Here is a 27,744-nt window from a genome sequence, read left to right on the forward strand (position 1 = left end):
TTGGCATGGAGGACCAGCTGAGCTGGGCCTGCTCCCTGGCCCCCTGCCCACCTCCCACCCACACCCACTCCCATGGTTCCATGTGTGCCTTGCAAAAGAAGCTCTATTTAAACACTCAGGGTGGGGGTGAGCCCTACACCCCCTCACTTCCAACATAGAAGACCTCTCTATCCCACTGCCCCTCCAAAGATGCAAAACCAAGTTCAGTTTGAGCCATCTGCAACTTTATTCCAGAGCAGAAATGAGTCATTTCCTAACAATAAATATAAAAAAATAATAAATTAAGGTTCAAAAAAAATACCCAACAAAACAAAACTATTAACACTGATGGAATTATGAATGTTGTCTAAAGGGGCAAGAGATGGATGGACTTGCCTCCAGACTAGGAATGTCTGATACACGCCATCCTCTGCCCTGAGCCCTGGCCAGGTCCCCTGCCACACACACATTCTCTCCACAAAGTACAAAATATATATTTAAAAAACCTCAACACAACCAAGCAGCTTGCAAGGGCCCCAGGGAAGCAAGAGTTTGGCCCACTGGGGCTGAGGACAGGGCCTGGGGGTCTGAGGAAGGCACTAGAGGGTTGGGGGAACCACTCTGGTTCTCTCCAGCTGAGTTCGTGGTCTGTCCTCTTCTCGTGTGTGGATGGGCCTTGAAGTACCCTGCTCCCTTGGCCACTGGGTAAGCCCCCCCACCTCCTAAGACAGCAAAAGGGAAGTCAGTTTGGAAACATCCCACCTGTTGGTCCAAAGGCTTTGGCGGGGCTCCTGCCCCAGGGGATGCTGGGAACATGGTAGTGCCTGCTAAGTGCTTGGCTGGCTGTCCTTCGTAGGTAAAGAGGCCCCCCAGCCTGGGGTCCCTAAGCATCTCAGTTTAGGCCAAGGTGTCATCCAAGACCCCCCCAAGCAGAAGCCTCAAGGTGGCGTCAATGAGGAACAACTAGAAATAAATAAGGTCCTTGGTGGCCAGGCGCGGAGCTGGCAGGTAGGCCACTCTGTTTCTTCAAGTATTCTTGGCCGAAGGGGGTGCAAGGCCATGTTGGGGCTCAAATGGGGATCCCCACTGTGTTCACCTGGTCCTTGAGTCCCAATAGGCTGTAGGCGATGCGCTTCTGGTGGCCGGGCAGCCGCACCCCGATCCTCTTGATGTCACTACAGGCGGGAAGAGATGGAGAGTTAGAGACTGGCATGAGACGGGCGGGGAACTATGGGCAGGAGGAGGAGATGGGGAGAAGAGAGAACTGGGAGGGGACCTTGGGGACCTAGCGGTGCAAGAGAGCTCCACTTAGGCAGAGGCCTGACAGGAGAATCCCCACCCTGAAAGCTTGCTAACTTCGACAAAGTGAAGAAAACGACAGAAGTGCCAACTCTGTGAGCAGCTTTCCGCCTCCACGCCTCCCCCTCCCCCCGCCCCACATCACATTTACAGGATTACCTGTGAGGTAGGTGCTCTTTTCACCCTCACTTTGTACATTGGAAAACTGAGGCTCAGAGAGGTGGAATGACTTGCCCAAATCACACAGCTAGGAGGTGGAAGAGCTGGGAATCAAACCAGCTGTGAATGTCGCATTCCCTCCCCCACCTCAGGTCTGTCCCTAATGTCCCCAGCTAAGGCCTCCTCTCTAGGCAGCACTGATGCCATCACCAAGGGCAGGGACCCTCCAAGCGTGCTGCCCACAGCCCTCCATCCAAGGTCTCTTCCTGGCCATCATCTTATTTCAGCCCCACTCCCTCCAAGTTTCCACTGCTGCTAACTGAGGAAAGACTCAGGAAATACTTGCTGAGGGACGATCAAAGGCTAAAGCTCTGCTCTCAATGGGAGAGGCTTGAAAGTCACCTGAGGCAGGTGTTTTCCCTTTAGGAACCTCAATTTCCTCACCTGTAAAATGGGATAATGGTGCCCAACTGGAGAGGGTGGTAGACCCCAGAAATTGGCAGAGGGGGAAGGCAGCATCAGTACCACATAGAAAGATGTGCCCATAAGCCCGTCCCGCTGCCCCCCTTTCCATGCCCCTTCATCCCTTTATATAACCAATAACCACTTACGCTCCCAGAGCCCTGGAGCAGGATGGTTATTGCTCACTCGGGGAGTTTTCTCCTCCGCCATCCTCACCCACCAGCCCCAACCCATGAAAACACCCAGGTTTTTATGGGCCAGCTCCTGGCTGTAAATGGAGCTAATTATACAGTGCAAGCTCCTATTTGTAATTCCGAAGACATGACTTTCTCACAGGCTCTGGGAGCCTCCGAGAAGTGCTGAGCAGGGGGGGCAGACCCAGGTGTGTGGGGAGGGGTAGCTCAGGGACCTCCAGGAGGGCTGGAGGCTCCCATTGTAGCACGAAGGCCAGGAGTTGGATGGATATCTGGGAGAACTTCCTACCCCTCTGCTCCAGTGCCATTTCTAACCTGTACAATTCGGGTGTTGGAAAAAAAGTGCGGTTTTCCCGACCCCTGTAGGTCTCGCAGTGTGCTCCCAGAGAAGCATTTGCACCGCCCGGGAAGAAGGCACCTAGTGAGAAGGCAGGATCCCGGGCCCACATCCAGACTCCCTGACCCTAAAGTTCTGAAGGTGGGGGGTAGTCTGCATTGTATTAGGTTTAAGAACCAGTGGGTTATGTGAGATATAGGAGGGCAGTGGCTGAGACCTGGTCCCTTGGGCCCACCCCCTCACCCCTGTCCCCTCTGGTGGTCTAGGATAGGCCTGCTACACAGTAGGTCCTCAAGGAGTGTCTGCTGAATGATGAACGAATGAACAAACGAATGAATTAATGCTTTAGTGGAGACTGAGCCATTGCCCAGGCCACCTTGGTCCTGTCTCCCAGACCAGTGTGGTTCCTCTGACGGGGGGAAGCTAAGGTTGCTTCTGAGGCCTGTCTAGGAGGCAAAAGCCCTGGGCTGGGAGGCAGGAGGCTGAATTCTAGTCCAGGCCGCCATCAAAGCCTTGGGCGGGTCCTGTCCTGTCTTTGGGCCTCAGTTTCTTTACATGTAAAAACGGGAGGCTTTGATTAGATGCTCCTGAGCCACCTGCCCCAGCCCTATTCTCTGTCAACACAAAGCCCCCCAAACCTTCCTTGCCTCATTTCCTAACCACAGAGACACACCAGCCTGTTTCCCCCTTGGGGATACAGGGCAGTTACCCCATCAACTCCCATCACAGGGGAAAGGAGACACATACATGGAAGAAGCCACCTTTTCCCCGAGCACTCACAATGCCAGCCCTGGCCCCGGGAAATTCAAAGGCTACATTTCCCCAGGGAGTACCTACTGTGTGCTGCCTTGGGCAGACGGAAATGGCCTCACATGTCTGGTCATTCCTTCATTCACTCAGCAAACATTCCATCAGTGCCAAGCCTATGCTGAGGGCATGCGGAGACCATAAGACCCATCAGCCTGTGTTCCCCACACCCTTCCTAGGACATTGTACACAGCAGCCTTGGACACTAAACAGGGCCTTTTGGTGGGCTGAACATTTTTCTGGGGTACAACATCGACTGCTTTCCTTAGCTCCTCAAAACCATTTAGAACCTCTAGTCTAGCTAGAAATCCAGTGACTCCAAAATGACAAAGTAGTGAATGCTCAAACTGAGAAAAGGTGGGTGCTGTGGGACCACAGGGGAACATGTAGCCAGTCCTCTTGGGAGGGGTCAAGGAGGCAGGGAGGCCAAGGTTGGGTGGGGGAGGGAGGACCTTGAGGCCTAAATTCCCATCCCATCGAGAAAGGGCTAAATTCTCCCGAGACCAGCTCAGCGCTTCCCAGGGATCCACGGCATGTGCAGACACAGCCTTCAGGCTGAAAAAATACTTGGAGATCCCCATTTATCTCATTTATTTGAAATAAAGAAGGAGGCAGGGGTGGTGTGAGTCACGCAGTACCCACCGGCTGGCAGGAGGAGGAGGGAGCGGGGAATGACTTCCTGCCTTTATCCAAGCCTTTTCAAAACACAACGCACATGCACACACACACACAGCTTCCATCAGTCCAAGGCAGCCCTGTCCCTGCTCGTGGGAAAGGAATTGGCCGAGGAGCACCCCGGGCTATTTCGGGAAGCCTTTGAGAACATGTGTTTCCTGTAAGCACTTCTCTTGCCCTCAGCTCTGCTCGCCCAGAAGAGAAGCTGCACTGTCCTCAGTGGGAGCCCCTGGAGGAGCAAAGGGGGCTGTTCCAGGTTCCCAGAGAAAAAGAGGAGGCCCAGGAACCCGGGCGTTTGCTCATGGGCTGTGGGCGGAAAGCAAGGGAATAGAGGATTAAGCCCCTACTGTGTACCAGGCATGTCACCTGTATTGCACCAAGGCAATGGGAAAATGGAAACCAAAGCTCAAAGACGGAACCTAATTTGACCAAGGTCACCTGCTAGGAAGTGGCAAATGTGAGACTTGAATCCAGCTATGACTGCAGAGCCCAAGCTTGGGACCCTGACCTGGCTGGCAACAAAAGATATCCTGGGACCCTGTCTCCTCTCTCCACATCTCCATGCCTCCCTCTGGGCAGCTCTGTCCCCGCCTGACTCCCATCCACAGCTGTCCCCTGGGACGGGCTGTGGCCTCGTCTGAGAAGCCTTGATTAGCAGATGGAAGTCCAGTTGAACGGTTTTCAGAGAATGTTCACGCACAGGCCCAAATCCCAGAACTTGTGTGACCCAGAATCGTGGGAGGCAGGGGTCATCCCCTCCATGTGGTTCCCAGAACCTCTCAATCCCAGGGCCCTTTCCTGCCATGAATGTGGACCCCGTACAAGTGAGGCTACTGGGACATAACACTATTTTTAGAGGCACAAAACACTAAGAGGATCATGCTTTCTCTCTCCCGGGGTGGGAAGAGGTGTCTGCCAAGGCCATGCCGGGAAAGGTCCCTGATGCTGAAGCGAGAGGAGACAAGAGCTCCCACAGGACAGTCTGACAAAAGGGAGAAGCCAAGCCAGGGCTGGGCAAGGGGTAACTGGCACTTCTTCGTGCTAGGCTGGCCCTCAGGGCTGACAGTCAACCATGGGGGGTGACGTGCCTGGGAGGGTTTGGCTGGGGCCCTGTCCTGGGCATCAATCTGGATGTCCAAGGGTGCTGCCCATTTCTTCTCGGCGTCCTGGAGAGGAATGCTGCCCCTAACTGCCTGTGTGACCTTAGGTAACCTTTCAGCATCAGTTTCCCCACTTATGAAATGGGGAAGTAATAATAGCTTTTATTCAAAAGGCAAATAGGAAAGTCCATCAGCGAGGGCTGTGAAGGGAAGCTTTTCTTCTCCCAGGTTCCTGGCTACGAACTGTGTGACCTGAAGTAGGCCACGTAATCTCTCTGAGCCTTAGTTTCTCCACTAATGGCCTCCGTGGTCCCTGAGCTCTGGACCCTGACTGATCAGGGCTGGAATCCTACTCTGGCCCTAGTGGCAGGAGGACCTGGGCAGGTCACAGCACTTTTCTGCCCCGGCTTCTCACCTGTCCAGTGAGAACACTCACAGGACCCACCTGCCCTGTTATCATGAGGACTGATTCAAAGTACTCATGCAGGGAGCCGGCACATAGTCAACCCTCGAGAAATGCTACTGTTATTATGACAATTACTATTACTTTCCCACGCTGGAGAAAAGATGCTGGAAGAGGAGGGAGCCAAGCAGAACTGCTGTCTGCCAGCCTGGTTCTGCCCTTCCTGCGAAGCCCCTCTCCCCAAGAAAGGAGAGAGAAAGAGAAAAGAGGGGAGTGTCAGGAGGGTCAAGAGAGGCGAGGAGGATGGTGGAACCTGGAGGCACGGGCGGGACCCTACTCACTCGTTGTTCATCTGCACCACCTTCTCGATGGCGGTGTAGCCGGCCGCCATGAAGTGCTCTGTGTACTGCTGCATCTTGATGGACTCCAGCCACTCAGATACTGTGCGGAAGGGCACCCCCTCCGAGCCACTGGTGCTGGGCAGCCGGATGGACACCCTGCAACAGGAACCACCCACCCGCGGGTCAGGGGCTGCAGCACCCAGCCCTCCCTGGGCCTGCGGCTCCTTAACCTGGGCAAGTTTTCTCATCTGAGCAACGGGAAAGCAAGTCAGGTAGGTTCAGGGAGATAGCGGGAGCACTCAGTGTCACTCAGTGTTTATAGCTACTGCTGCCCCCTACCCCTAATGACGACACCACCACCAATAACCACGTGAAAGCAAAACACTGGGAGCTTCAGGTTCCTAGAGCCATAGTCCCAGCCTGGCCACTGGACAGCACATAAGATACTTAACTGCTCTTCATCTACAAAAGGGGGATAATTATAGGACCCATCTGTAGGTTGTTTAAATGAGTTAAAACATGTTAAGTGCTGAGTGCAGTGCCCGGCACACTTTCCATACATGTTGATTGCTTCTGCTAATGTTACCTGAGCCATTCCCTGGCCAGTCTAAGTAAAGCCCATGCATAACTTCTGAGCCCTTTGCCCACTAGCCCTGGCTGGCCACTACACTAAAGTGGCTCAGGAGCAAAACTGGGGGCCACCATGGGTGGAGGGCATGGGACTCACCGGGGGTCAAAGTCAGCCAGGGTCTTGAGGGATTCAGGAGCTCGGATGAGCTTGTCAAGGATGCTAACAATGTCCGCAAATTTGGGGCGGCGGGCGCGTTCCTGCTGCCAGCACTGCATCATGAGCTGGTAGATGGCGGAGGGGCAGTCCATGGGCGTGGGCAGCCGGAAGCCGTCATTGATAGCTTTCATCACCTGGTGGGGGAGCAGGAACGGTCAGGGTGCTTTCACAACCCCCAAACCCACACAGACCCCCCAGGAGCCCCAGTACATGAAGGTGGACAGGGGAGGGAAGGGGAGCCCCCAAAACAGATAGGATGGGCCTCCTTTCTTGAGCCCTACACACAACCTCAGAGCTGTACAAAGGGCAAGTGCTAAGGTGCTGTCTCCAGAGTTCCATGGAGGAAGGGACTCCTGAGCCTGCTCCCGCACAGGGCTCCTGCACAGGGCTCCCTCCTGCCTGTGGATGTCTAGACAAGCTGCCCCCTTCGGCTTGAGCACTCTTCCCCTCCTTGTCTTCACCTGGCTACATTACTGTGCTTTGTCTCAGCAGAGATGTGACCTCCTCCGGGAAGGCTTCCAGACCTGCGGGCCAGGTGAGGCACCAGGACACACACATGCACACACATGCACACATCCATAGGTGCGTGCACACACGAAGGTACATGCATGAGTACACACAGATACATACATGCACACTCACACGCACACACAGCTTTCTTTGTCCTTCTACTGACTGTAGGCAGGGACTGGGTCTGGAATCCAGCATAAGGCCTGGCCCTCAGTAAACACTGACTGAATAAACCCATGAATGGTCTGTACCAGATGAAGATTAACCCCCAAACTCTTCTCTGCCCAGCCCCTGTGTATCAGGAATGAGTAAAGGATTTAAGTTCCAGTCCAGGACAGGCCTGGGCAGGGCGAGGGGGCTTACCTCGTGGTTCGACAGCTCCCAGTAAGGCCGCTCACCATATGTCATCACCTCCCACATGACAATGCCATAGCTCCACACATCACTGGATGAGGTGAACTTGCGGTAGGAAATGGCTTCTGGGGCGGTCCATCGGATGGGGATCTTGCCACCCTGCAGGGGACCCAGGCCAAGTCACCACGGTCCCCTCTGACCAACCCCAGGACTACTGTAGCTCGGCCAGATAGCACAGTCGGGACCCCTCTCCCATGCTCCCTACAGGTGTTCTTGCGTCCTGAGGTCCACGCCCCAGGAGTGCAGGTGCGAGAACCCCAGAGCAGGGTGAAGGCCCGCCACCCCCTGCAGTGACAGCCCGCTGGCACTCACACTGGTGGTGTAGGTGGCCTCAGGGTCGTCCTCCAGCACACGGGACAGGCCGAAGTCAGACACCTTGCAGACCAGGTTGCTGTTGACGAGGATGTTGCGGGCGGCCAGGTCGCGGTGGACGTAGTTCATGTTGGCCAGGTACTTCATGCCGGCCGCGATGCCCCGCAGCATGCCCACCAGCTGCAGCACGTTGAACTCACCATCCTTCTCCTGCTAGAGCAAAAGGCCTCAGCCGCCAGCCAGCCCAAGCCCACCAGGCCCCGCCAGCTCGCCGCCACAGGCCCCAGCCCCTCCCAGCCCACATCCTTACCCGGAGAAACTTGTCCAGGGCGCCGTTCTCCATGTATTCAGTGATAATCATCATGGGTTTGTCTGCGGGGGGGCGGGGGGGCACAGATATAAGGGGATGGCTACAGTTGGAGGAGGTGGGCACAGCAATGGACAGAGCTCCTGTTCTGGGCCCTCGTGGGCAACCCCTCTCCACCCCGCTGCGGGTCAGGCCCCCGAGGGTCCCCAACCCCCACCTCCGGGGACAAGCCTCACATTTGGAGACAACACCCTCCAGGCGGATGATGTTGTGATGGCTGAACTGGCCCATGATGCTGGCCTCGCTGAGGAAGTCCACCCGCTGCTTCTCTGTGTAGCCAGCTTTCAGCGTCTTGATGGCCACAGGTACCTCCTTTTTCCCCGACGCCTTCAGCGTCCCCTTGTACACCTCCCCAAACTCTCCTGCAGAAGGGCAAGGTGGGAGGGACACTCCAGTCAACCTGGGCACCAGGTGCTCCCAACCCACACGGGCCCCTTGGCAGGCGCGCCAACCTCACCTGCTCCGATCACCTTCTGCCGTGTGACACAGGACGGATGGATCTCGGTGGTGAACTTAAGCACAGCCTGATTGGGGTCCTCGTATGTGTGGGGGTCCACATATGTCTTCAGGGGCTTCAGTTGTTCTGAAAGGAGGAGGAAGGGTTGGGTCACAGACAGCTCAGGGAGGGCCCCTGGGAGAGGCTGCCCCAGAGGAGGAAGAGGCGGCTACATGATAGGCTTGGGGCATAAGGCTTCTGACTCAGCCCCTTTAAGCTGCCCCGGGAAGCCCTGGCTGCCCCGTCCCCACTGCAGAGCTGGGGAGGCCCGTGGGGACAGCAGGGACAGGCAGAAGGGGCTGCATCTCACCTGACTTGGAGAAGTAAACATCCTCTGAAGACTGGCGGGTCCGCAGGCTCTTCCTCCTGAGGCCCCCATGGGAACAAAACACATAAGGAGGTCAGCGGCCTGCTCCGGCCAGAAACCTCCCGACCTTGCTCTGGTCCTGAGTGGGAGCTTGGTGTACTCAGCACTCTGCTCAGTTGGCAGAGGGTGTGGGGAAGGCCGGGGCGGGGTGCAGAGGAAGTGAGCAAGCAGGCTCACTCCTTGGGCTCTGCACCCCGTCATGGCCCTAACGAGGGCTTTCCTCATTAGCGCTTCCTGGAGCTTCCTGCCTGCGTGTCCAGAGGAAGTGTGGACACACAGTTAATATAAGCAAAGTTACTGACTACGCCGTCCCAAGCCCCCACGGCGCGCCAGGCACTGCGCTGAGCGCTTTATAGCTCATTGCATCGTCATGCCCACAGGAGGCAGGGATTAGATCGCTATCAGCCCATTTTCCACATAGGAAACTGAAATTCCCACCCCTCTGCATCCCACCTAAGCCCTTGTGGAGCCCGGGTGTGGGCTCCAACGAACCTGCGATAGATGAAGAAGCCGATTCCTGCCAGCACCAGAAGCAAGACACCGCCAACGACCACCCCGCCAATCACCGCCATGTTGCCAGATCCTTCCATGGCTGTCAGGGGAGAGCAACTGATGACAAGGAAGCCACCACACTCCACATCATGGCAACACCTCATCCTGCACCCAAGGCCCACTTCAGGGACCCAAGACACGTGCTGGGTGCTTTAACTTGTGATGGTTCATGAGGATCTTTATTCTCATGTCATAGATGGTCAATGTGAGGCCTTCCCCTGAGAATACAGTAGGCTCTCCCAGGTATGTGACGCCATGTGACTCTTTCCCCCATGCAGGGTGTGAACTGGGTCTGCTAGTGCCCCTTCCTCCTCACCACACTGCCCTGAATGTACCTCCCTGGGTCCCCTCCTCCAGCCCTCAGTTCGGCCCCATTCCCATGCTTGTAGCCGACCCACACAGGGCTGTCCTGGGCCCTGGCAGACCAGAAGGGGGCATTTCTAAGTTCTTGGATCCATTTCCTCCTCCCAGGATGTCCTAGCTATTCCATTTCAGGGCTCTGGCCTGGCCCACACACGGGTCCCCAACTCACACAATGTCTGGAACTCGTGCACCTTGCTGCCAGCACCCTGGCCCTCCTGCGTCAGCGCCTGCACCTGGACCAGGTAGGTGGTGTCTGGAGTCAGGTCATCCAGGGTCACAGAGAAGTCCTCGGTGCGGCGAACATTGTAGCTGTTGGAGTCCCCCTGTGGATGGCCAGTGTGGGGAGGGGCAGACAATGAGGGTAGGCAGGGCATCAGCTCAGCTCACCAGAGACCACTCCAGCTTAGCGAGGCAACTCACCTACATTAGCAAACTCAATGCTCCTCTTACAGAGAAAGAAGCTGAGGCTCACAGAAGTGAAATGACTCACTTGAGATCGCAGCCCATGACCCAGGTCTGCCTGATCCCCAGGAACTGGCTTTTCCCCCACTCCCAACAATCTCGTCTGGGGATTCTAGAACACTGTGTCTTCTCTCCCACAAATCTCTGCTCTGTGTTGGCTGGCCTAACAGAGGTGACTCTCAGGAAGAGCCCAGACCTCAGTTTCCCCATCTGCAGAATGGAACTTCTCCAGATGGCTCTGCCGTGTGCAGCATCTATGTGACCAGCTGGTCCTCTCTGCTCATAGTCCAGCTGGGGCCAGCCCTGACCTTCTGTGAGTTACCTTCTTGCGGTAGGTGACCTCGTACTTCCACACGCGGCTCTGCTGTGGCGGGGGAATGCTCCAGGAAATGCTCAGCGAGGTGGTGCTGTGGCCTTCCAGCTTCACCTTGGGGGGTTCTAGACAAGACAGTGGGTGGGGGAGTGAGGAGCTGCCCGGGGATGGGGGCGAGGACCCCCAGACCCAGTCCCATCCATAGCTCAGGCTCTTTAGACCCCCACCTGGGACTCTTAACTTCCAGTTCCAGAGCACAGAGCCCTAGGTCCCCACCCCACCACAGCTGGCACCTCAGAGCATTTATGAGAGCATAAGTGATAAAAATAATAGCTGACTCTTGTCATATACTTTCTATGGACCAGGCACTGTTCTAAGAACCTTATATATAAGAATTCATTAAATCTTCTCAATAGCCCTGTTACCCCATTGTACAGGTGAGGAAACTGAGGCTTAGAAAGGTTAGATCACTTGCCCAGTCACAGAGCTTGCAAGTGACTCCAGAGACTGTGCTTTTAACCATTAGTTGCTGCCTCTCTCTGAACACAGCCAGGCCCTGGGTGGCCATCTTCTTGAAGTCCCACCTGGATGACAGCCGCCCCCACCGGGCCCTCACCTGTCTGGTTGATGCTGACGCTGGCAGTGCGGAAACTGCGGCTGACCACCAGGTCTGAGACGCCATTTCGGGCCTCTACGGCAAAGGTGTAGTTCATGTGGGGCTCCAGGTCACTGACTGTCACACTGGTGCGGGTCAGCAGGTCCGGGGGCTCGGAGTAATGCACGCTGTCTTCGCAGGGCCTGCACTCGCCTGACTCCGGCAGGCACTGTTCACAGGTGACCTTGTAGACAATGTCCTCGCGGCCCCCATTGTCCTGGGGGGGCTTCCAGCGCAGCTCCACTTTGGCACCCATGCCCACAGCCGTGAGGTAGTCGGGGGCAGAGGGAGGGCCTGCACAGAGGGCAGAGGGCAGAGCTCAGACCCAGGGAGCCCTGGACACGTCAGCCACCACACCGTGCCCACCTCAGCCACCTTCCCTGACCCACTGTAAACTCACGTGTGCAGGGCATTGACAGGAGGTCCCCTGGTGCCCGGAAGTAGCCTTCCTCACACTCACAATGGGTGACGCCCTCGGGGGATGGCAGGGTGTGGGCAGGGCATTCCAAACAGGGGCTCTCGGACACCTCAGACTTGAAGAATCCAGGTGAACAGGCTGGTGGGCACAGGGACAGACATCAGTCAGTTCAACCAGTTCCCACTCCAAACAACTCCCTGGCCACGGGACCCCAGGCAAGTAGCTAACGCTCTACGGGTCTGTTTTCTCCTCGGTAACAAGTTGCGATGAGAAAATGTATGGCAGGCACCTAGCTCCTGCCAGGCACCCAGGAAACGCCTTATCCAGGCGCTTCAAACCTTTGCATCCTGGCTCTTGCGATAAGAGCCATGCACCTGAGTCTGACATTTGAGGCCCATGTCTCCCTCTTCAGCTTCCTAAGCTTCCTATCTCTCACCTGGCTGAGCATCGGACAGAGCATGCGGTATCTCCTTTAATCTGCGCAGCCCAACCTGACGGGTCCCCACCTGGACTTTGAGCTGCCCAGGAAAGTAACTGTGTCTTCTTCACCGTTTGTGTTTGGTGACGAAATCGCCACCTCGACTGACGAATCAGGCGCACCAGCTCAGGATGTTCCCCCTGCAGGTGCCCCCCCACACCCCAAGACCCGACCGCCTTCCTGTTCCGGGGCTGGCCGACCAGGAAGCAAGAAAGGCCAGGCCCCCAGCATGTTCTCTGGATCTGCTTCCAGGAATGAGTCATTTCCACCACTCACAAGGGCGGCCAGGAAGCAGCTCTTCCTCCCCTGGTGGCAGGTCCCATCCTGGCCGGGCCGGCTAGGGGCTCAGGCACCTGACTCCAGAGGCTTCTTCCTCCCACCGCCCTATCCTGCCCCTGCCCCAAGTCCTTTCCTGGCCCCACAGGCAGGAAGCTGCCCAGACACAGGGCCCACTACAGGGCTGTCCATGGCTTGGGCAGCTGATGAATTCTCCAGAAGCGGGTAAGCTCACCCTAGGAACGTCTTCCACAACCCTACAGTTACAGCCCCCTCCTTCAGCTTACTCTGTAGAGAAGGGTCCTGAGACACCTCCAATCTCAGTGCCACACTCATCAAACACTCTCTGATCTTCTACTCCGTGCCCGGCCCTGTGCCAGGCATAAACCCTGAGATGAGACGAAACCCCGGAACACAGGGAACAGGAGCAAGTGACAGTGTCGGCCACAAAGGGGTGAGCGAAGGGCTCGATGGGTGGAGACAACGCTGGCCAGAGGTCTGATGAGTCATCGAGGGGCTATTTCAGCTGGGGCTTAGAGGCTGAGTAGGAGTTCAACAGGGCAGAAATATTGGGAGGAGTCAGGGGTGGGAAAGAGAAAAACACAGAAAGTATGAGTGGCTTTCTGGGCACAAATGATGGGGAACAACAGGCAATAAGGCTGAGGTTTCCAGGGACCAGATGGAGAAAGGCCTTTACTGCCAGGCCAAGGAGCCGGGACTCTATCCTGAGGGCAATGAGAGCCACTGAAGGTTTGATGCAGAGAAAAATCTTGGACAGAATCTCCCTCCTGTCCAGTCCCCTGTGTGAGCAGAGGTGGGAGGAGGACTCAAATGACACCAGTTCCTTAAGGTCTTGGACAGTGACTTCCCATGAATGACTCTGCTTGCAGAGGGGGCCCACAGGCCACCCCAGCAGCTTCTCTCACTCCCTCCGCCGGTCCTGCCATTTCCTGCACATCAGAACCTCAGCACAGGCTCTGAAAGAACTCAGGCCCACGCTATAGGGAAGGGGGCTTGTCCAGGACAGAGGGAGCCTGGGACCTGACTCCTGCTCTGTGCAGCGTCTGGAGCCACAATCACAAACAGTGATTGCTGGCGAAGCAGCTACTGTGTGTAGCTCCTGGACGAAGCACTTGACATTCATTTAGCCCTCACAATAAGTCTGTTTGTTATACGTGGGCACGGTTATCACCCATTCCTCTTTGGAGGTGGGGAAACTAATTCATGGAGAGGCAAAACAACTACCTTGTCCAAGGTCAGCAAGCTCCTAAGACACGAAACCAAAACCTAAACCCAGGATGCCTGACTTTGAGCCCTTTCCCATGAGCACCTCAGTTTGGAGCAAAGAGGAATCAACGTTCTGGAACGAGCCCTAAGAGAGAGGAGATGGCTTCTGATCCACTTCAACAGGCAGAAAATCCCTAAGACTGATTTCAGAGCAGCAGGGTGTGTGTGTGGGGTCAGGGGGCCCCTAACACAGGTCTTCTCACACTGAGCACATTTATGTCCTATGGGAAGAAAAGGGTGGAATCAACCCCAGGAGGGGGCATTTGTTAGGGTGGCCAGGGTGGCCTCCTTTAAACCCCAAAGGTCCTTCAAGTCTCCTATTGTATTTAAGAAATCCATGTGTATTTTGCATTCCTCTTCATATCTCTTACAATCCAAAAATAGTTCTCTCCTCCCCCAAATCTTCAACTAAAAATGAGAAAGCTGGGCCTTGTTTATCCTGGGATTTCAATTCCCCCAGATGCCCTGACTTGTCCCCTGAGGGGCCTACTTGTCCTGGGTAAGTGCTGGCTCCAGGAGGTCCAAGCTCAGCAAAGTTGGGGTACTCAAGGGGCCCTAGAATCACAATTGCACATTCCCAGCCCAGGCTCTCAGTCTGGGGAGGGGGCAACAAGCCCCCACAGCTCTGGTTTGGTTCTGCTGAAGGCTTTAGCCACCTGCAAACCCCCATGAGGTCCCCACTCCACACCACGTGGCTGCTGCTTCCCAGCCTCCCAGCCCTCCAACCCCCCAGTCCTATGCCAATAGGAGGAAGTGGGCAAAGAGTCGGGTTCCATTCTTTGGCCCCAGAGCCCGGGGGTGGCCCGCCTGCTGCCGGCAGGAAAGAGGGAATTTGGAGAGATTTCCGCTGCGGATGTGCCAGATAATACAGTGAAGAGGCAGCGTCAACAGGGCCTGTGCTTGCCTGACGAGAATGTGCTGCCCCTCCTCCAACCACAGAACTCCAAGGGGCTGTCCCCGGGCCCCGCCAGAGTGTGCCAGTGCTCAGGGGCCCGAGTTCATTTGTAGGACACCAGCAAGTTCCCATGTCTTCCTGACTTTGCCTGATTGGATTTCCTGGCATCCTGGGCAGGCAAGTGGGGACGGGTCACACACTAGGTGTTCACATGTATTCAACAGTCACATGCAAGAAATACTCACTGTCTCTTAGCCAACCAGCAAACTCCTATGCATCCTTCAATACCCAACTTGTATATTATCGAGCTCCTCTACACAGCCCTCCCAGACTGTCCAATTTCTAGCCCCCTTTTGCCCCATTAAGGCATCTATTACTCAAGCTTATGTTTACCAAACAAAACTTGAGCATTTCCTATAGTCTGGCACAATGCTGAGTGCTGGGATCGATGGAGAGATACACACCGGTTCTTCTCCAGGGGAATTCACAGTCTGGCTTTGTGCTCCATTTGAAATTATTTCTGCACATATTAGGAGCCTCTATGAGACTGGCAGCTCCTGGAGAGCAGGAATGGAGTCCAATTTACCTGTGTCCCATGGCCCAGCACAAGGTCTGGCATGCAATAGGTGCTCAGTTAATGTTTGTGGACTGGATGGATAGATGTGTGGGTGAGTGAATGGCAAAACCTATGACATACTAAGCATATTAAACAAAACATATTAGACACACACTCTTGGGCCACAGACATGAGCAGTGTTTTCTGTGGGGATGACATACCAGGATACCCACCTGCCTGGAACAAGAGCCTGGCTTTGGCACACCTATGGAGCGCTTCTCTGGCCCCAGTCGCCTGGCAGGCCTAGACCACTCCAAGCAGGGGAACTAGGGCACAGTGGCTGCACCCTGGGCTGCACCCCGGTTTTTCCAGTTCCTGGTGCCCGCCCCTTAGGTAGAAGCGTGGGGTGACTCAGAAACAGACGCCCTCTGGCATGACGCAAATTCAGCCCCTGGCAGAGCCCCTCCCCCCAGGCCCAAGCACCTCCCAGGCCAGTGGTGGCAAGGTCAGAGGATCAAGAGGTCGCGGTGGCAATTCACCTGGGGCCAGTCACCTCCCCGAGCGGTGCCCAGCTGGTGACCACGTGTACCAACTCAGCCTAAGGCTGTGGAGCATGGACTTTATCTCGTGCCGTGACAGGCAGGAAACGGCAACCCATAAGTTACTGACCCAGCAAATGAGGACAATTGATAACTCCGGGCCCTGGTGGCTTCTCACTCCCCAGCTGGCTGTCATCCCCACAGAGGCGGACATCTCCATGACCCGATTGCTGCCAGCACCTTGCCCCTTTCACACACGCCCTGGGGAATTATCTTGGGGCACATTCCTCCACCAAGCCATGATAAGCACACTCCGCAAACCCTAGCCTCCCCGCCTCCTGCTCTCTCCCTACCACCAGCCTTTTATCTTTTGTTTGCTTTCCCTAGCCTCCTTCCGTTCTGGGGACCCACTCACCTCCACCTCCGGGGAGGGAAGGAAAGAGGGGACTCTCCCAAGGAGCTGCCAGCACCTGAATTTGCCCCCAGTGTGAGCTGAGGGGGGGTAGACAGGGTATGGAGAGGAAGTCCCCATGCCCCCGTCCCTGCAGGCCAGAGGAAACTCCACAATATTGAGGCCGGCTGGCACTCCCCAGGGAGGGGACAAGTCCAGGAGTCAAGAGCACACAGAGCGCCCAGTGCGAGGATCAGCCATGTCCTGACAAAGCAGGGCCCCTACCAATAGCCCCTGTCACAGCCCAGGGCCACCCTGCCTAAGCACCACCTTAGCCAGAGCCATCTCCTGCCTAGGGGACACCTCCCCTTCAGCTATGGACCCTGGGTTAGGCTTAGGCCACTCAGAAAGCCAGTACTAGGACCCTGCTCCTTGCCACATGCAGTGAGGTCACGTGGTCAACCGTCTGCCAGAGTAATCCAGGTACTCAGAGTGAACCACAGCAGAAAGTGATAGGCGGTAGACCCTGATCACTGAGGCCCAGAAGGGACTCAGCAAGGTCACACAGCTTGTGGGTAGGACATATGCCAGCGGCAAGTGGGGACAGTATACTGCCTTTCTCACGCCAGGCCCCAGCTCCTTTGGTCACTGTTTCCTCTCTCTGGGCCTCAGTTTCCTCACCTGTAAAGTGGTGATAAAGTCCTCAGCCCCACTGGGTTGTTTGTGAAGATGGAAGAAAATTTGTGAAATGCTCAGCATGGTGCCTGGAATGGGGTGTCCCTATGAACTGAGGATTGAAAAACTAGAGTAGAGAGGGGACATTCCTAAGTGGCTGGACCACTTAAGGGAGCAGGAACCTCCAAGGAAGGAATTCCCAAACCCCCACTGCCCCCACCTCCAGCTCTGGCCTCGCAGCTGCTGGGCTGAGCCTGTGGCCACAGCCACTGGCCACCTGCTCACCTGGCTGGCAGTCCCCATGGCTGAGGCGCCAGCCGGGGCCCCACCAGCTCAGCTGCCGATGCCAGCACAGGAAGCAGAGACGAACAGGGAGACAAAGCCGCCCCTGGGGAGATGACGGTCAGCCTGAGTGACTCCACTGTCCCCCAGGCAGGGCCGGGTGGAGGGGGGCGGGGGTGCTGCAGTGAAGCTGGCTCATTCCTGACATAGCTCACGAGAGCTCTCCCTGGGCAGTGTGCCCACCTGTCCAACACAGCACCTGCGAGGTGCCTCCCTTTCATTGTCCATTTAACTCTTTCCTGAGTTCTGAGCTTCCTGGAAAAGAACCCTGAGAAACGAACTCTGGGAATATCCTGGACCAGGTGCTGAGTGACCTCAGGGTACCCACGCCCCCTCTCAGGGCTCAGTTTGTCCTCAGTAGTGGCCCCAGTGGGAGAATCTGGGTCTACAGCCTCGTGGAATGTCAGGCGATTGGGGGCAGACCCTGCCCCTCCCTCCATTTCTCCCTCACCATGCTCAGCAACGGCCCTGCAATCACCCCACCTCCTGTACCAGGACCTGCTATCCCGGGGCTGCCCTGAGAGCCAGTCCCAAGGCCAGGAGCTGAGTCAGGGATTCCAAAGGAACCGGTCATTTCCCATCCCGTTTCCTGACCCCTCCTCCAGCCTGGACACTGCTGTGTTGCCTGGATTCAAATCCTGATACAGCCACATCTTAGCTGTACGACTCCAGGCAAGGCTGTGAGCCTCCCTGAGCCTTAGTTCCCTGTCTGTTAAAGGGGATCAATAACAGTTTCCACCTCGCAGAAAGGTGGTATGAATTCAGCAAGTGTCCAGATAAAGCATTTGCTGAGCACGCGCCTGCCCTCAGAGGAGAGCACTTGTCTACAGGAGTTACTATTCTTCTCTTCATTGGCTTCATGGTCAGAGGCTGCTGGGAAAAGTCTGGAGGGATAAAGAGAAGCTGAGCTGGAGGTTCCCAACCATACAGAGGGCCCCTAAAGCACACTGAAGGAAATTTTGGTAGAGGGATCCCAAGGAGGGAAAAGCAGGGCAACAGGTGGCTGGCAGTTGAGAGAGTCCTACCAGTCAAGTCAAAGATTTCACTCTTGGAAACGGTCCTCCCTACCCCTACCGGGGGCCTGCGAGCTCTTCACAAACAAAGCCTGCCAGAACCCTGACCCTCCACCTCCGGGGAAGGGAAGGCTGCCCCCCCTTCCTGGAGAGACCCCCCCCCCAGCCCCAACCGTCCACTTATCTCTGCAGGGCCTGAATCACCAGCCTGTGGAAAGTTTTCAGCTGCCCCTCAACCCCCACCCCCGCATTCTTGTGTGAGGATGTCATGTGGGAGGAGTTTGCCCGACCCACTGGGCTGCCTCAGGCCCCCCAGCCCCCACCCCGCAGTCATTGTCTGAAACTGGGAGTGTGCACTCGAGGTCACCTAAAGCCGGGGCTGTCTGGGGAAAGGGGACTCACTCAGCAAAGGGGAGCTGGGAGGACAACGGGATGGTAGGAAGAGCCAGCACAGAGCAGAGATTACACCACAGGCTTATGGCTAGAAAGGCTCTTAGGAAACTTCTCATCCAGTGGTTTGCAGGCTGTGTTAAGCAAGGTTCTGAGGATTTGTTTTAGGAGACAAGTGGGGCCTATCAGAAAGGGCTTCAGTCTCCTCCAACACTTCAACCCACTTCATAGATTGCAGTATCCATGGCTAAAAACAAAGTATAAAGTCAGCTGTTACACTTGAACTTCAGACTTTATTGGCAGGAAACCTGAGGCCAGAGAGGACGAGAGATTTACCCAAGGTAATCCAGTGGGTATGTGCAACTGCAGGGACTAAACCCCCAATTTCTCAATACCCCACTTATCTCAGCAAAGAAGCTCCCAGAGAAAGGGGATGAGCTGGCCTTCCAAAGGTTGGCCTGCATTCCACAAATGCCCTGCCCCACAGGCGTTTCCAGAAAAAAAAAAAAAAAAAATCATCCATTGAAAAAATCCACATTGCTGTAGAGATTTCCGCTGTCACAGGCCCTGGTGGTGCCAAGCCACAGCCACCCAACGTGAGCTTACTAATGCCCAGGTCCCATTCCCAGAGAGAGTCTGATTTAATTGGCCCCCCTCTCTGGGCTCAATGTGTCATCAGCAGAAGCCCCTCTGGAAGGATCTGTGTCTACAGTCCTGGGGAAGGTCAGACAGGGGGTGGAGCTGGCCCTGTGTCTCCCTTCCACCTTTTTCCTCAACGCAAGATTTTTCAAAAGCTCCCCAGGTGATTCTCATGTGCAGCCAGGGTATGTGAATCCTGGGTCCAATTCACTCACGTCCATGAACAAAAGAGGCGCCTGAGACGCAGAGCGGTTGAGTGACTTGCCTCAGGTGCGTTAACACAGTGAGTTAACAGAGAAGGAACTCGTTCCTGGGACTGTACCAGGTGTCCACAGAGCTGGCATATAGTAGATACTCAAGACATTCTTGTGGGATGAATCAAAAATAACAATCACACTTAAAAGCACTTATGTGTCAGACACTGACCTCAGCACTTTACAAGCATTAAGTCATTTGATTATCATAAGACTCTACAAGATGGACACTGTGTTCATGTCCAGTTTAGAGGAGGAAACCAGACACTGAGAGGGTAAGACACTGGCTTCAAATCACACAGCGAAATAGAGAGCCGGGATTTGAAGCCAGGCGTTCTTCTCCCAGAGTCCTGTTATAACCTCCACACTACACTGTGCTCAAGTCATTCATCCTCAATGAATGAGCAAATCCAGTCACAACGAAATTGAAGTCCTGTGATTTTCATGGACAGAACCACTGCACGTCAGAGCAGGGACGACCTTACCAGGATCCCATAGTCCCAAGACCGAGACGAGGGCCCAGGGACACAGCCTTCATCCCAGCACCCCCTTTCCCTGCCACCCCTGCACCGTCATCACTCACCTTGGCAGGCGTCCTCCACCTTCTCATATCCCTCCTGGCACAAGCACTGACCGATGGGCACGAGCCACTCGCCGTCGACCGCACAGTGCATGCGGGGCTCCTCACCCCCGGGGGGCACCTGAGCATGGTCCACGCAGGTGCCAGCCACGGTGGCCAGAGAGGGCGCGTCGGAACCGGCGACGGTCTCGGGGAAGCGGGCCAGACCCTGCAGCTGCTCGGGGCACTTCTTGTAGTAGACACGGACCGAGAGCAGTGCCACACAGGCACCAATGTCCTGGAAGGCCAGGTAGAAGCCCTTGCGGCTGAGGGGCCCCACGGAGCGCTCCTCCACATTCAGCTTCACGTGGCGGGCCTCAAAGTCGCTGCTGACCGTGATCTCGTCAGGGGCAATGGTGTCAATCTTGGTGAACTGGCGCTTCTGGAAGTTGGTTCCGTAATCCAAGTCCGACTCAGCATAGTAGAGGTTGAAGGTCTCCTTGCAGGAACTGGCGCCCCCGGGGAAGCTGTTGCAGTCACGCACGGTGAACTTGAGCTCGATGAAGATGCGTTCGGCCTCCTCGCGGTAAACCCAGTTGGTGCGGAGCCAGTTGTCCTGGTCGCCGGCCACCACGTTGCACACGGAGTACATGTAGATGGGCTTGTCATCCATGATGTTCTGCATCAGGTCCCACTGTGCGGGGCCGACAGGACAGTGAGTGTGGGCAGGCCCCAGGGGGGAAACTGAGGCGAGGCAATGCCCAGGAGGCAGAGCTGGGCACCGCGGAGACGCTTTCCATTCCTGCTATCCTCATTATACATGGAAGGAAACTGAGGCCCAGAGAGGGGCTTCACACACCCACACACGTTACAAGTGCTGACCTGGGAGCTGTCCCCCTGGCGTTTCTGACCCCCAGTTGTCAGGGTGCAAAACCCCTATGTTAGACTGAGTCGGGGGCAGAGACTGGGAGCTGCATGGGGCCTCAGGTGGATCGCTGAAACTCACTGATCTACCTCAAAGAATTGCCGTGAGGATAAACAACAGAAAGTCTACAAAATGCTGAGCACACTGCCCGGCAGGGATAAGATGTAACAGCTGTCATACAAGGCAGCTGGTGCCACCACCATCATCACCATCATTATCCTCATCATCGTTCACTGGGCCTCCGTGTGTATGTAGTGGCACATATGTAGGGGAAGAGGTTAAGTCAGAAACAATGGATGATCCCTCATCATGTAGATTTTGGTTTCGGGGCAGATCAACGCATGTTCTTCCCCACTCAGAACATGGCTCAGCCTCCTCCAGGAAGACTTCCTAGGTTGGGCCAAGATTGGGCCAAGTAGCCCCTCTGGCTCCCACAGTCTCCATGCCCCCTTTGTCACAGCACTTGGAATCTATGTGGTGACACCTACATCGGCTCCCACACTATATTCTGAGCTTCTTGGGGAAGGGAGTACGTCTAATTCCCTTCTGTATCCTTAGGAACTGCCTGGAACAGAGTAGGTGCTCAGGAAAGTATTTGTTGAACGAATGAGAGAGTGAATGAATGAAAACAGAGGGGCTGAGGAAAGAGGCCTGAGCTGCACTGTGTGACATTGGCCAAGACCTCAAATGCCCTTGGGCTTCAGTTTCCCATTCTGTATAATGACCAGGTTGGATTAGATGATCTGTATTCCCTCCCAGCTGGACATTCCAGGATCGTGGAAGTTCACTAGAGCTACAAGCAGGCCTCCTCAAAGCACTTAGAGACAAGCACTTAACTTATGCAGATCCGGCCAGCAACAGGAACTGTCCAAAGTAGCCCACTGGAGACACATTTCTCCCCAGCTCAGGGCCCCAGAACAAACTCAGCAAGGACTTATTGTGTAGAGGGGGAAACTGAGGCCCAGAGAGCAGCAGTTTCTCCCCTAAGACCAAACCGTAGTCATGCTCAAAGTCAAGGAAAGGACCCCAGTGTCTTGCCCACCAGTCCTGGTCACAGTAGGTCAGAGCAGAGGGGAGGAAACTTGGGTTGGGATGAGGTGAAACAAACTCTGTCCTGAGCAGGAAGGGGAAGCAAGAGCTGTGGGAGCAGAGAGAGGGGCCCAGCAGGAAGGAAACTGATCGAGTTTCTCTGCGGCTGTGGGCACCTGAAAGCCACTGTTCCCTGTCTCTCCCTCACCCCTCACTTCGTGGGCTGGGACCTGGAAGACAGGGTGAGCCTTTAATCCCATCCCTCCCAAGAGATAGATGGAGGGAACCAGAGGGAGGACCCCTGGAGCGTCCAAGGGTGCCTGCTTTGCCAGGACCTTCAGTTGTCTCCCCAGCTCTTTCCGCCTCTCAGGTCCCTTTGCTACCTTCCAATCCCCAGCCCACTCAGCCTGGGATGGCCAATTCTGAGCCTAGTGTGAGAAGCAGGACCCTGAGCTTGAACCCTGGCTGAGCTGTTTGATCAAGGCCGGCCCCATCCTCCCCGGGTCTCAGTTTCCCCATCCACATGTCTCCGCCTGACCTAAAGGCTTACCCCTTTGCCATATGGGTGTGTGAGCCAGCCGAGTTCTCCTTTAGCTGCAGCAAAGTCCAACAGTACAACTGCAAGAGACAAGAGAGGAGGCTGGTGAACTTGGGGGTATCTCCAGGAGTCAGGCCGTGGTGGAAAAGGTGAGAGACCTCCCAGGGACCCCAAGATGGTTTGATGGCTTCCTCAGCCCTCAGAGAGATCCCACTATACAGGGTAACCATATCCAAGAGACCTGTCCCTTGACAAATAGGAAAACAGAGGCCTAGGGAATGGCTAGGACCTAGTCAAAGCCATATCGCAGGTTGGGTGAGGTCTAGGCCTCCTGTCTTCCAGGCCATGGCTCCATCCATGCTGCCCCTCGGTCAGCTCCCAGCTGGGCAGAGCAGGACAGAGCTCAGCCCAGCGGGGGGACAGCAGCTGGACAGAGAACTGGGGCTGCCAGGGTTGTTAAGTGACACCATGCCGCCCCGTCTGCTTCCTGGAACAAGGCCCCTTGGCAGTACTTCACTCACACATGGGGGCCCTCATGTCTACTCCTGTCCCATCTCCCCCAGCATGAAAGACCCCAACCCCACCCAGCCACGTAGCACACACATATGCTCCCACATATGTACGTACACACATGTCTCATGGCACTCCAAGGAGGGAGGGCTCTTAACAGGTGGGAACAGCTCCAGGGAGGGGAGGGGGAACCAGTGGGGGGTGTCTGGAAACTGATCCTCCCACCACAAAAGCCACAGAGCAGGCGGGATAAAGCCCTGAACCCACAGGGGCCTCCAGGAGGGGCCCAAAGAGTCACACAGCTGGCTAGATCCTCTCCTTGGGAAAGTTGCTCCCGCTGCCCCTGTCCCTCATACCCTGGCTACTGGCCTGCCAGGGGTGCCTGTGGCACAACAGATGGAATCCCTTAGAGGGGACTTCCAGGCCTAGAGTGACCAGGTGCCAGGACCATGCCGTCCCCAGAGAGGCACCTGGAGCCTGGGGGAAGGACACACGGCCAGGGGCTTCCCTCAGTCTAGCCCTGCCCTTCAGCATCTCCCATCAGTCCACCCTGGCTCTCTGCCAGGCTCATTGGTGGCAGCCAAGACCCAAGACTCCAGAAACTGCCCCACCTCCATTTCCAGGTAAAGTCCACGTAGCTGTTAATAGGTGCCACCCTCTCTGGAGGGTAAGGAGATTGGGGAACTGAGATATGGAACCTAAGCAAGGTCCCTGGCTTCGGAGGGTAAAGCTCTAAGGTGGAGGCGGGTAAGGGAGCAAGAACTCACTTCCTTTGGACCCTGGAGCAGGAGTCTCAAGAAGCTGCATTCCTCAGGGCCAGGACCTGGAAGAATGACTCTAAGGGACCTCCAGGCAGGCACGGAGCGGAGGGGCCCGATTTAGAGGTGGGGGTGGGTCAAGGGGCCTGAGAGGAGTCTTAGAAATCCTTTCCTAAGGTTGGACCACCCGGCTCCCCTGAGCTGAAGGCCTGAGGGTGAGGCACGGCCATCCGACCCACTGACCAGGGCCAAATCTCTCTAGGAAGGGTCCAGCAGCCCAGACAGGAGAGAGGAAATCCGATGTGGCACCGGCCCCAAGGCTGTAGGGGTAGGGGAGGGTGGCAGGGGGGTGGGGAAGGACACGGATTTGTTCTGACATGCCCAGGGCCCAGGCTTGGAAAACTCACTAACCCCTCTAGCAAATGGAATGTTCCGGCTACACAGGAAGGAATCTGGGGGTTCCTGGCTCCAGCTGGGTGGGTAGGAGGACAACGTGAAAGCTCCTCAGTCCTGCTCGGCACCCTCCCCAGACGGGTAGGAAGCGCAATCCAGGCCTGAGGGAGGGGGCTCAGGCTCCCAAGCTCTGAAGAGTTAACCTGACACGGAGGGACCCCCACCACTCCTGCCACTGCGGCTCCCCTTCCAGCCCCAGGGCTGCCTCTAGAAGTATCACAGGGCTCCATCTGAGAAGAAAAGAAGCCTTCACACAGGAAGGAGCCCCCTCCCGGGAAATTCCCTAGAGCCAATCACCAGGAACAGGAGCCCAGCCTAGTCCCTCCACCCAGATGGGGGTGTGGCTCTCTCCCCCAGCTCTTCCAGGGACTGAGGCACCTGATTCCCTGGAAAGGGTGGGGGCCTGGTAACCTCTCAGCTGCCCTGAAGGCTTCACTGAGAGGCCTGGGCTAGGCAGGGCTCATCCAGGAGCCCTCTGTCTCTCACCCCACACTCAGGAAAGCCCCCTTCTCTCCCTAAAGTTCCATCATCAATGTCATCCTTGCAGGTCCATATTGTTTTACTCAAATGCAATACTACCACCCAGTCCCCTAGTGTTACTCCCTGCTCCCCCATCCCTCTTTAGCCAAGACTGGATAAAGGGGGAGACAAGAGACTAGGGGGGAGGGGAGAGAAGGGACAGGGCAAACTGTGCTCTTACAGAATCAAGAAGCCAAGGACTTTTCAGGCCTCCTGAGCACTCTCCAGGTCTTTTCCCATCAGCCACTTCAAGCCAACTACCCCTGCACCCCTGCCCAGCTATTCCCGCTTCTCAGGAAAATCCACCATGAAACCACAAGGCAAGGGGCCCTGGGCTCTGGCAGCCCAAGAAGCCAGATGCTCAGATCTAACCCTCGCTGTGCAGAGGGCCCTGGCTGGAGTGGACTTGGGCCTTCCTCAGTTTCCCCTTTTGTAAAAGGAGGGCAGATTCAGTGTTCATTGAGAATCCTCCATCGGAGTCTCCAAATACAGCCTGGCTCCTCCACCCACAGGGAGGGAAAGAGAAAGGAGAAGGAAAGTGAGCAGCAGCCTGAGCTAAGGGTGGAAGGGGCACATGTGTCCTTTCTCTGCCCCCACCCCAACCCACCCTTAGGCAGATTCACCACATCCTGAATCCCAAAGAACATGACAAACCAGCGGCTGCCAGTTGGACCATCTTTTCCCCACCACCACCAAAGGCACACCTCCCAGGGAGTCGTTCACAGGGACTTTTGGAGCCTAAGCAAAAAAAAAAAAACGTTCCCCCATCCCAGGACTCTGCAATACACACCCTTCTCCTCCCCCATCCCATGGAAGTGGGGGGCTAGTCATTTACGCTGGGGAGGGCTGACAAGGGGGCACAGGAACAAGGCAGATCAAGGCTTCCAGGCCAGGGGCTGGGGCTGCAGCATAACAATCGCCCAGCAGAGTAAGTCCTGCCTAATCCCCCCCTCAACCTCCCTCCCATGGGCAGCCTTTGAGAAAGGCCTGTAGTGATTCCAGCTGTCTCTCCCCTTCTCTCCAACCACAGTTCCCCAGGAAGGGGAAGGACCAAGAGCTGAGGGGGTGGGGGTTATTGAGGGTGGAAGAAATCCCTGACACCCACTCCTTCTGCAAGTAGGGACCAGGAGCCCTGACTGATCCAAGAAGTGAACAGTATGCCACCCCCCCCCCCCCCCACACACACACACACACCTCCACCCACAACAGCTCCTGCTCTGGCTACTTTTCTTCCCAACTGGGAAAAGCAGAACTTCCAACCTCAGTTTGGGAGGCGGAAAAAGAAGGCAAGGCTCAAGGAAACTTCTCACCGGGCCAGGGTTTCCTCTGCACTTTCCCCTGGTGGAGCCTGCCAAGGCCGTGTTCTGCCCAGGCAGCCGGGGAAAACTTGTTCTCACCATTGGAAACTGAAGCTGGCCTCGCTGGGTGGACAGGAAGGTGCTCTGCCACCATCAGGAGGCCCCATCCTCTCTGAGACCCTAGCTGAGGGGGAACGCCCCCATCCACACACCAGCCAGCCCAGGACAGAGCCTACGGGCCCTCACCCAGGGCGGCTCAGGGAGCGCTGGGGTGGGGGTGGGTGATTCAATCCCCACCCCCGGGTGCTCGGACTCCCTGGTGGCCCTGAGGTGATGGCTCCACACCTCGAGAGGCCGCGCCCCCACCTGCTGCATTTCGTCGTTCTGAGTCACCCCTTGCTCACAGCGCTTGACTTGGGGACTTCCTGTCCGCACTCGCGGCCGTGAACCTGCCCCCGGAGCCTGGGAATGAGGGGTGGGAAGGAGGGAAGGCTGCGCGTGGGCAGTCTGGCCCGAAACTCCCCGCACGCTTTCCTCCCGGACTGGAGGCAAAAGGGGGCGTGTAGAAAATCTCACCGAACAGGGACTTCCGCAGCGGGCTCCCCGCCGGCCGAAGAGCCCCCTCCCCAAAATGAGGAGCCTCCACAGAAATGCCTTCTCCGTAAAATAGGGGTAAGCAGGTTCGTGAATTCAGGTCACCAAAGGGCTGGGTCCGCGCGCGGAAAGCCAACGAGACACCCCATTCTCCAAGGGACCCCCGCGTCCCCGCCAGGACGCGCTCCTGAAGCCGCCGCCGGGACTGCAACAGCGTGGCCGGCGCTGCGTCCCCTTCTCGGCGGCCTCCCAGCCCCGCACGCCCAGGCCGCCACCCTTAGTCCCTGCAGCCCCTATGGCCCCAGGTGGGGATCCCAGATTCGTTCCGATCGCAGCCCGCGCGTCCTGCCGACCCCAGCACTCCCGGCCTGGGCGGCGCCAGGTCGGTTTCCAAAGTTGCGCGCTTCCAGGCGCGCCAGGCTCTGGGAGGCGCGTGAGACCGGTGGTCGGGCCGCCCGGGTTGGGTGGGCTGGGGCGGCCACCGCGCGCACACTCACCTTCCTTGCCCTGCGCCGCGGCAGCGCCCAGCGTGCAGCCCCACAGCAGGGCGAGGCAGGCACGGGGCGCCCAACGCTCCATGCCGCGCTCCTAGCTCTCCGCCCGATTCGTGCCCGGCTCCTGCACGCCCGCACGCCGGCCTTGGTGTCCGCTCCCGCCGGCTGCCCGCGCGCAACTTCTGCACCTCCAGCCCAGAGTCCTTAATGGAAGTTGGGTGAGAACCGGCTCGTGTTCATTCATGCCCCGCGCTGACGTCACCGAAGCCACGCCCCCTGGAATGTCTTTAAAGGGGCCGGGCTAGCACACGGCGTGAAGGGAGGGGAAGTCCCGAGAGGTTTGGGGAGGACCGTGGGGCCCTCTGGACTCACTGGCGCCCCCCAGGCCCTCCCAAGTTTGAGCACCTGAAAGAGCCAGTGCCCCCAGGGCTAATCCTCCGGGATCTCTAGCGGGGATCTGACACGGGCAAGGCGCAGGGATGGTTTTGCGCTGTGCCCCACTGCCACCCTTTGCCCTTTAGAACCGAGTTCGAGGTTGGCCTGAAGGCCTGGGCTGAAAT

General features: G+C 56.7%; 1 protein-coding gene across 3 annotated transcripts; it reads right to left on the reverse strand.

Annotated features, from left to right (window-relative positions):
- Nucleotides 1–202: 202 nt before the first annotated feature.
- On the reverse strand, nt 203–27,404 carry EPHA2 (EPH receptor A2). Of its 3 annotated transcripts, none has more exons than XM_088790194.1 (17): nt 27,188–27,404; nt 22,571–22,638; nt 20,091–20,760; nt 11,755–11,910; nt 11,316–11,648; nt 10,709–10,824; nt 10,094–10,247; nt 9,502–9,601; nt 8,953–9,008; nt 8,604–8,729; nt 8,323–8,508; nt 8,090–8,151; nt 7,780–7,992; nt 7,417–7,566; nt 6,484–6,677; nt 5,757–5,912; nt 203–1,154 (listed from the first exon to the last, which is right to left on the reverse strand). In XM_088790194.1, exons 1-17 carry the CDS (start codon nt 27,267–27,269, stop codon nt 1,049–1,051), a joined length of 2,928 nt encoding a protein of 975 aa, XP_088646320.1. In that variant the 5' UTR covers nt 27,270–27,404; the 3' UTR covers nt 203–1,048. The 3 variants fall into 3 exon arrangements, with proteins under 3 accessions (XP_088646320.1, XP_088646321.1, XP_088646319.1); XM_088790195.1 differs by having other exon boundaries at nt 913–1,154; nt 7,780–7,989; XM_088790193.1 differs by having other exon boundaries at nt 913–1,154; nt 7,780–7,989; nt 8,090–8,508.
- Nucleotides 27,405–27,744: the final 340 nt, after the last annotated feature.

The sequence above is a fragment of the Rhinolophus sinicus genome, chromosome 14 (assembly GCF_057876585.1).
Source record: "Rhinolophus sinicus isolate RSI-liver-muscle chromosome 14, RSI-T2T, whole genome shotgun sequence".
NCBI classification, from domain to species: domain Eukaryota; kingdom Metazoa; phylum Chordata; class Mammalia; order Chiroptera; family Rhinolophidae; genus Rhinolophus; species Rhinolophus sinicus.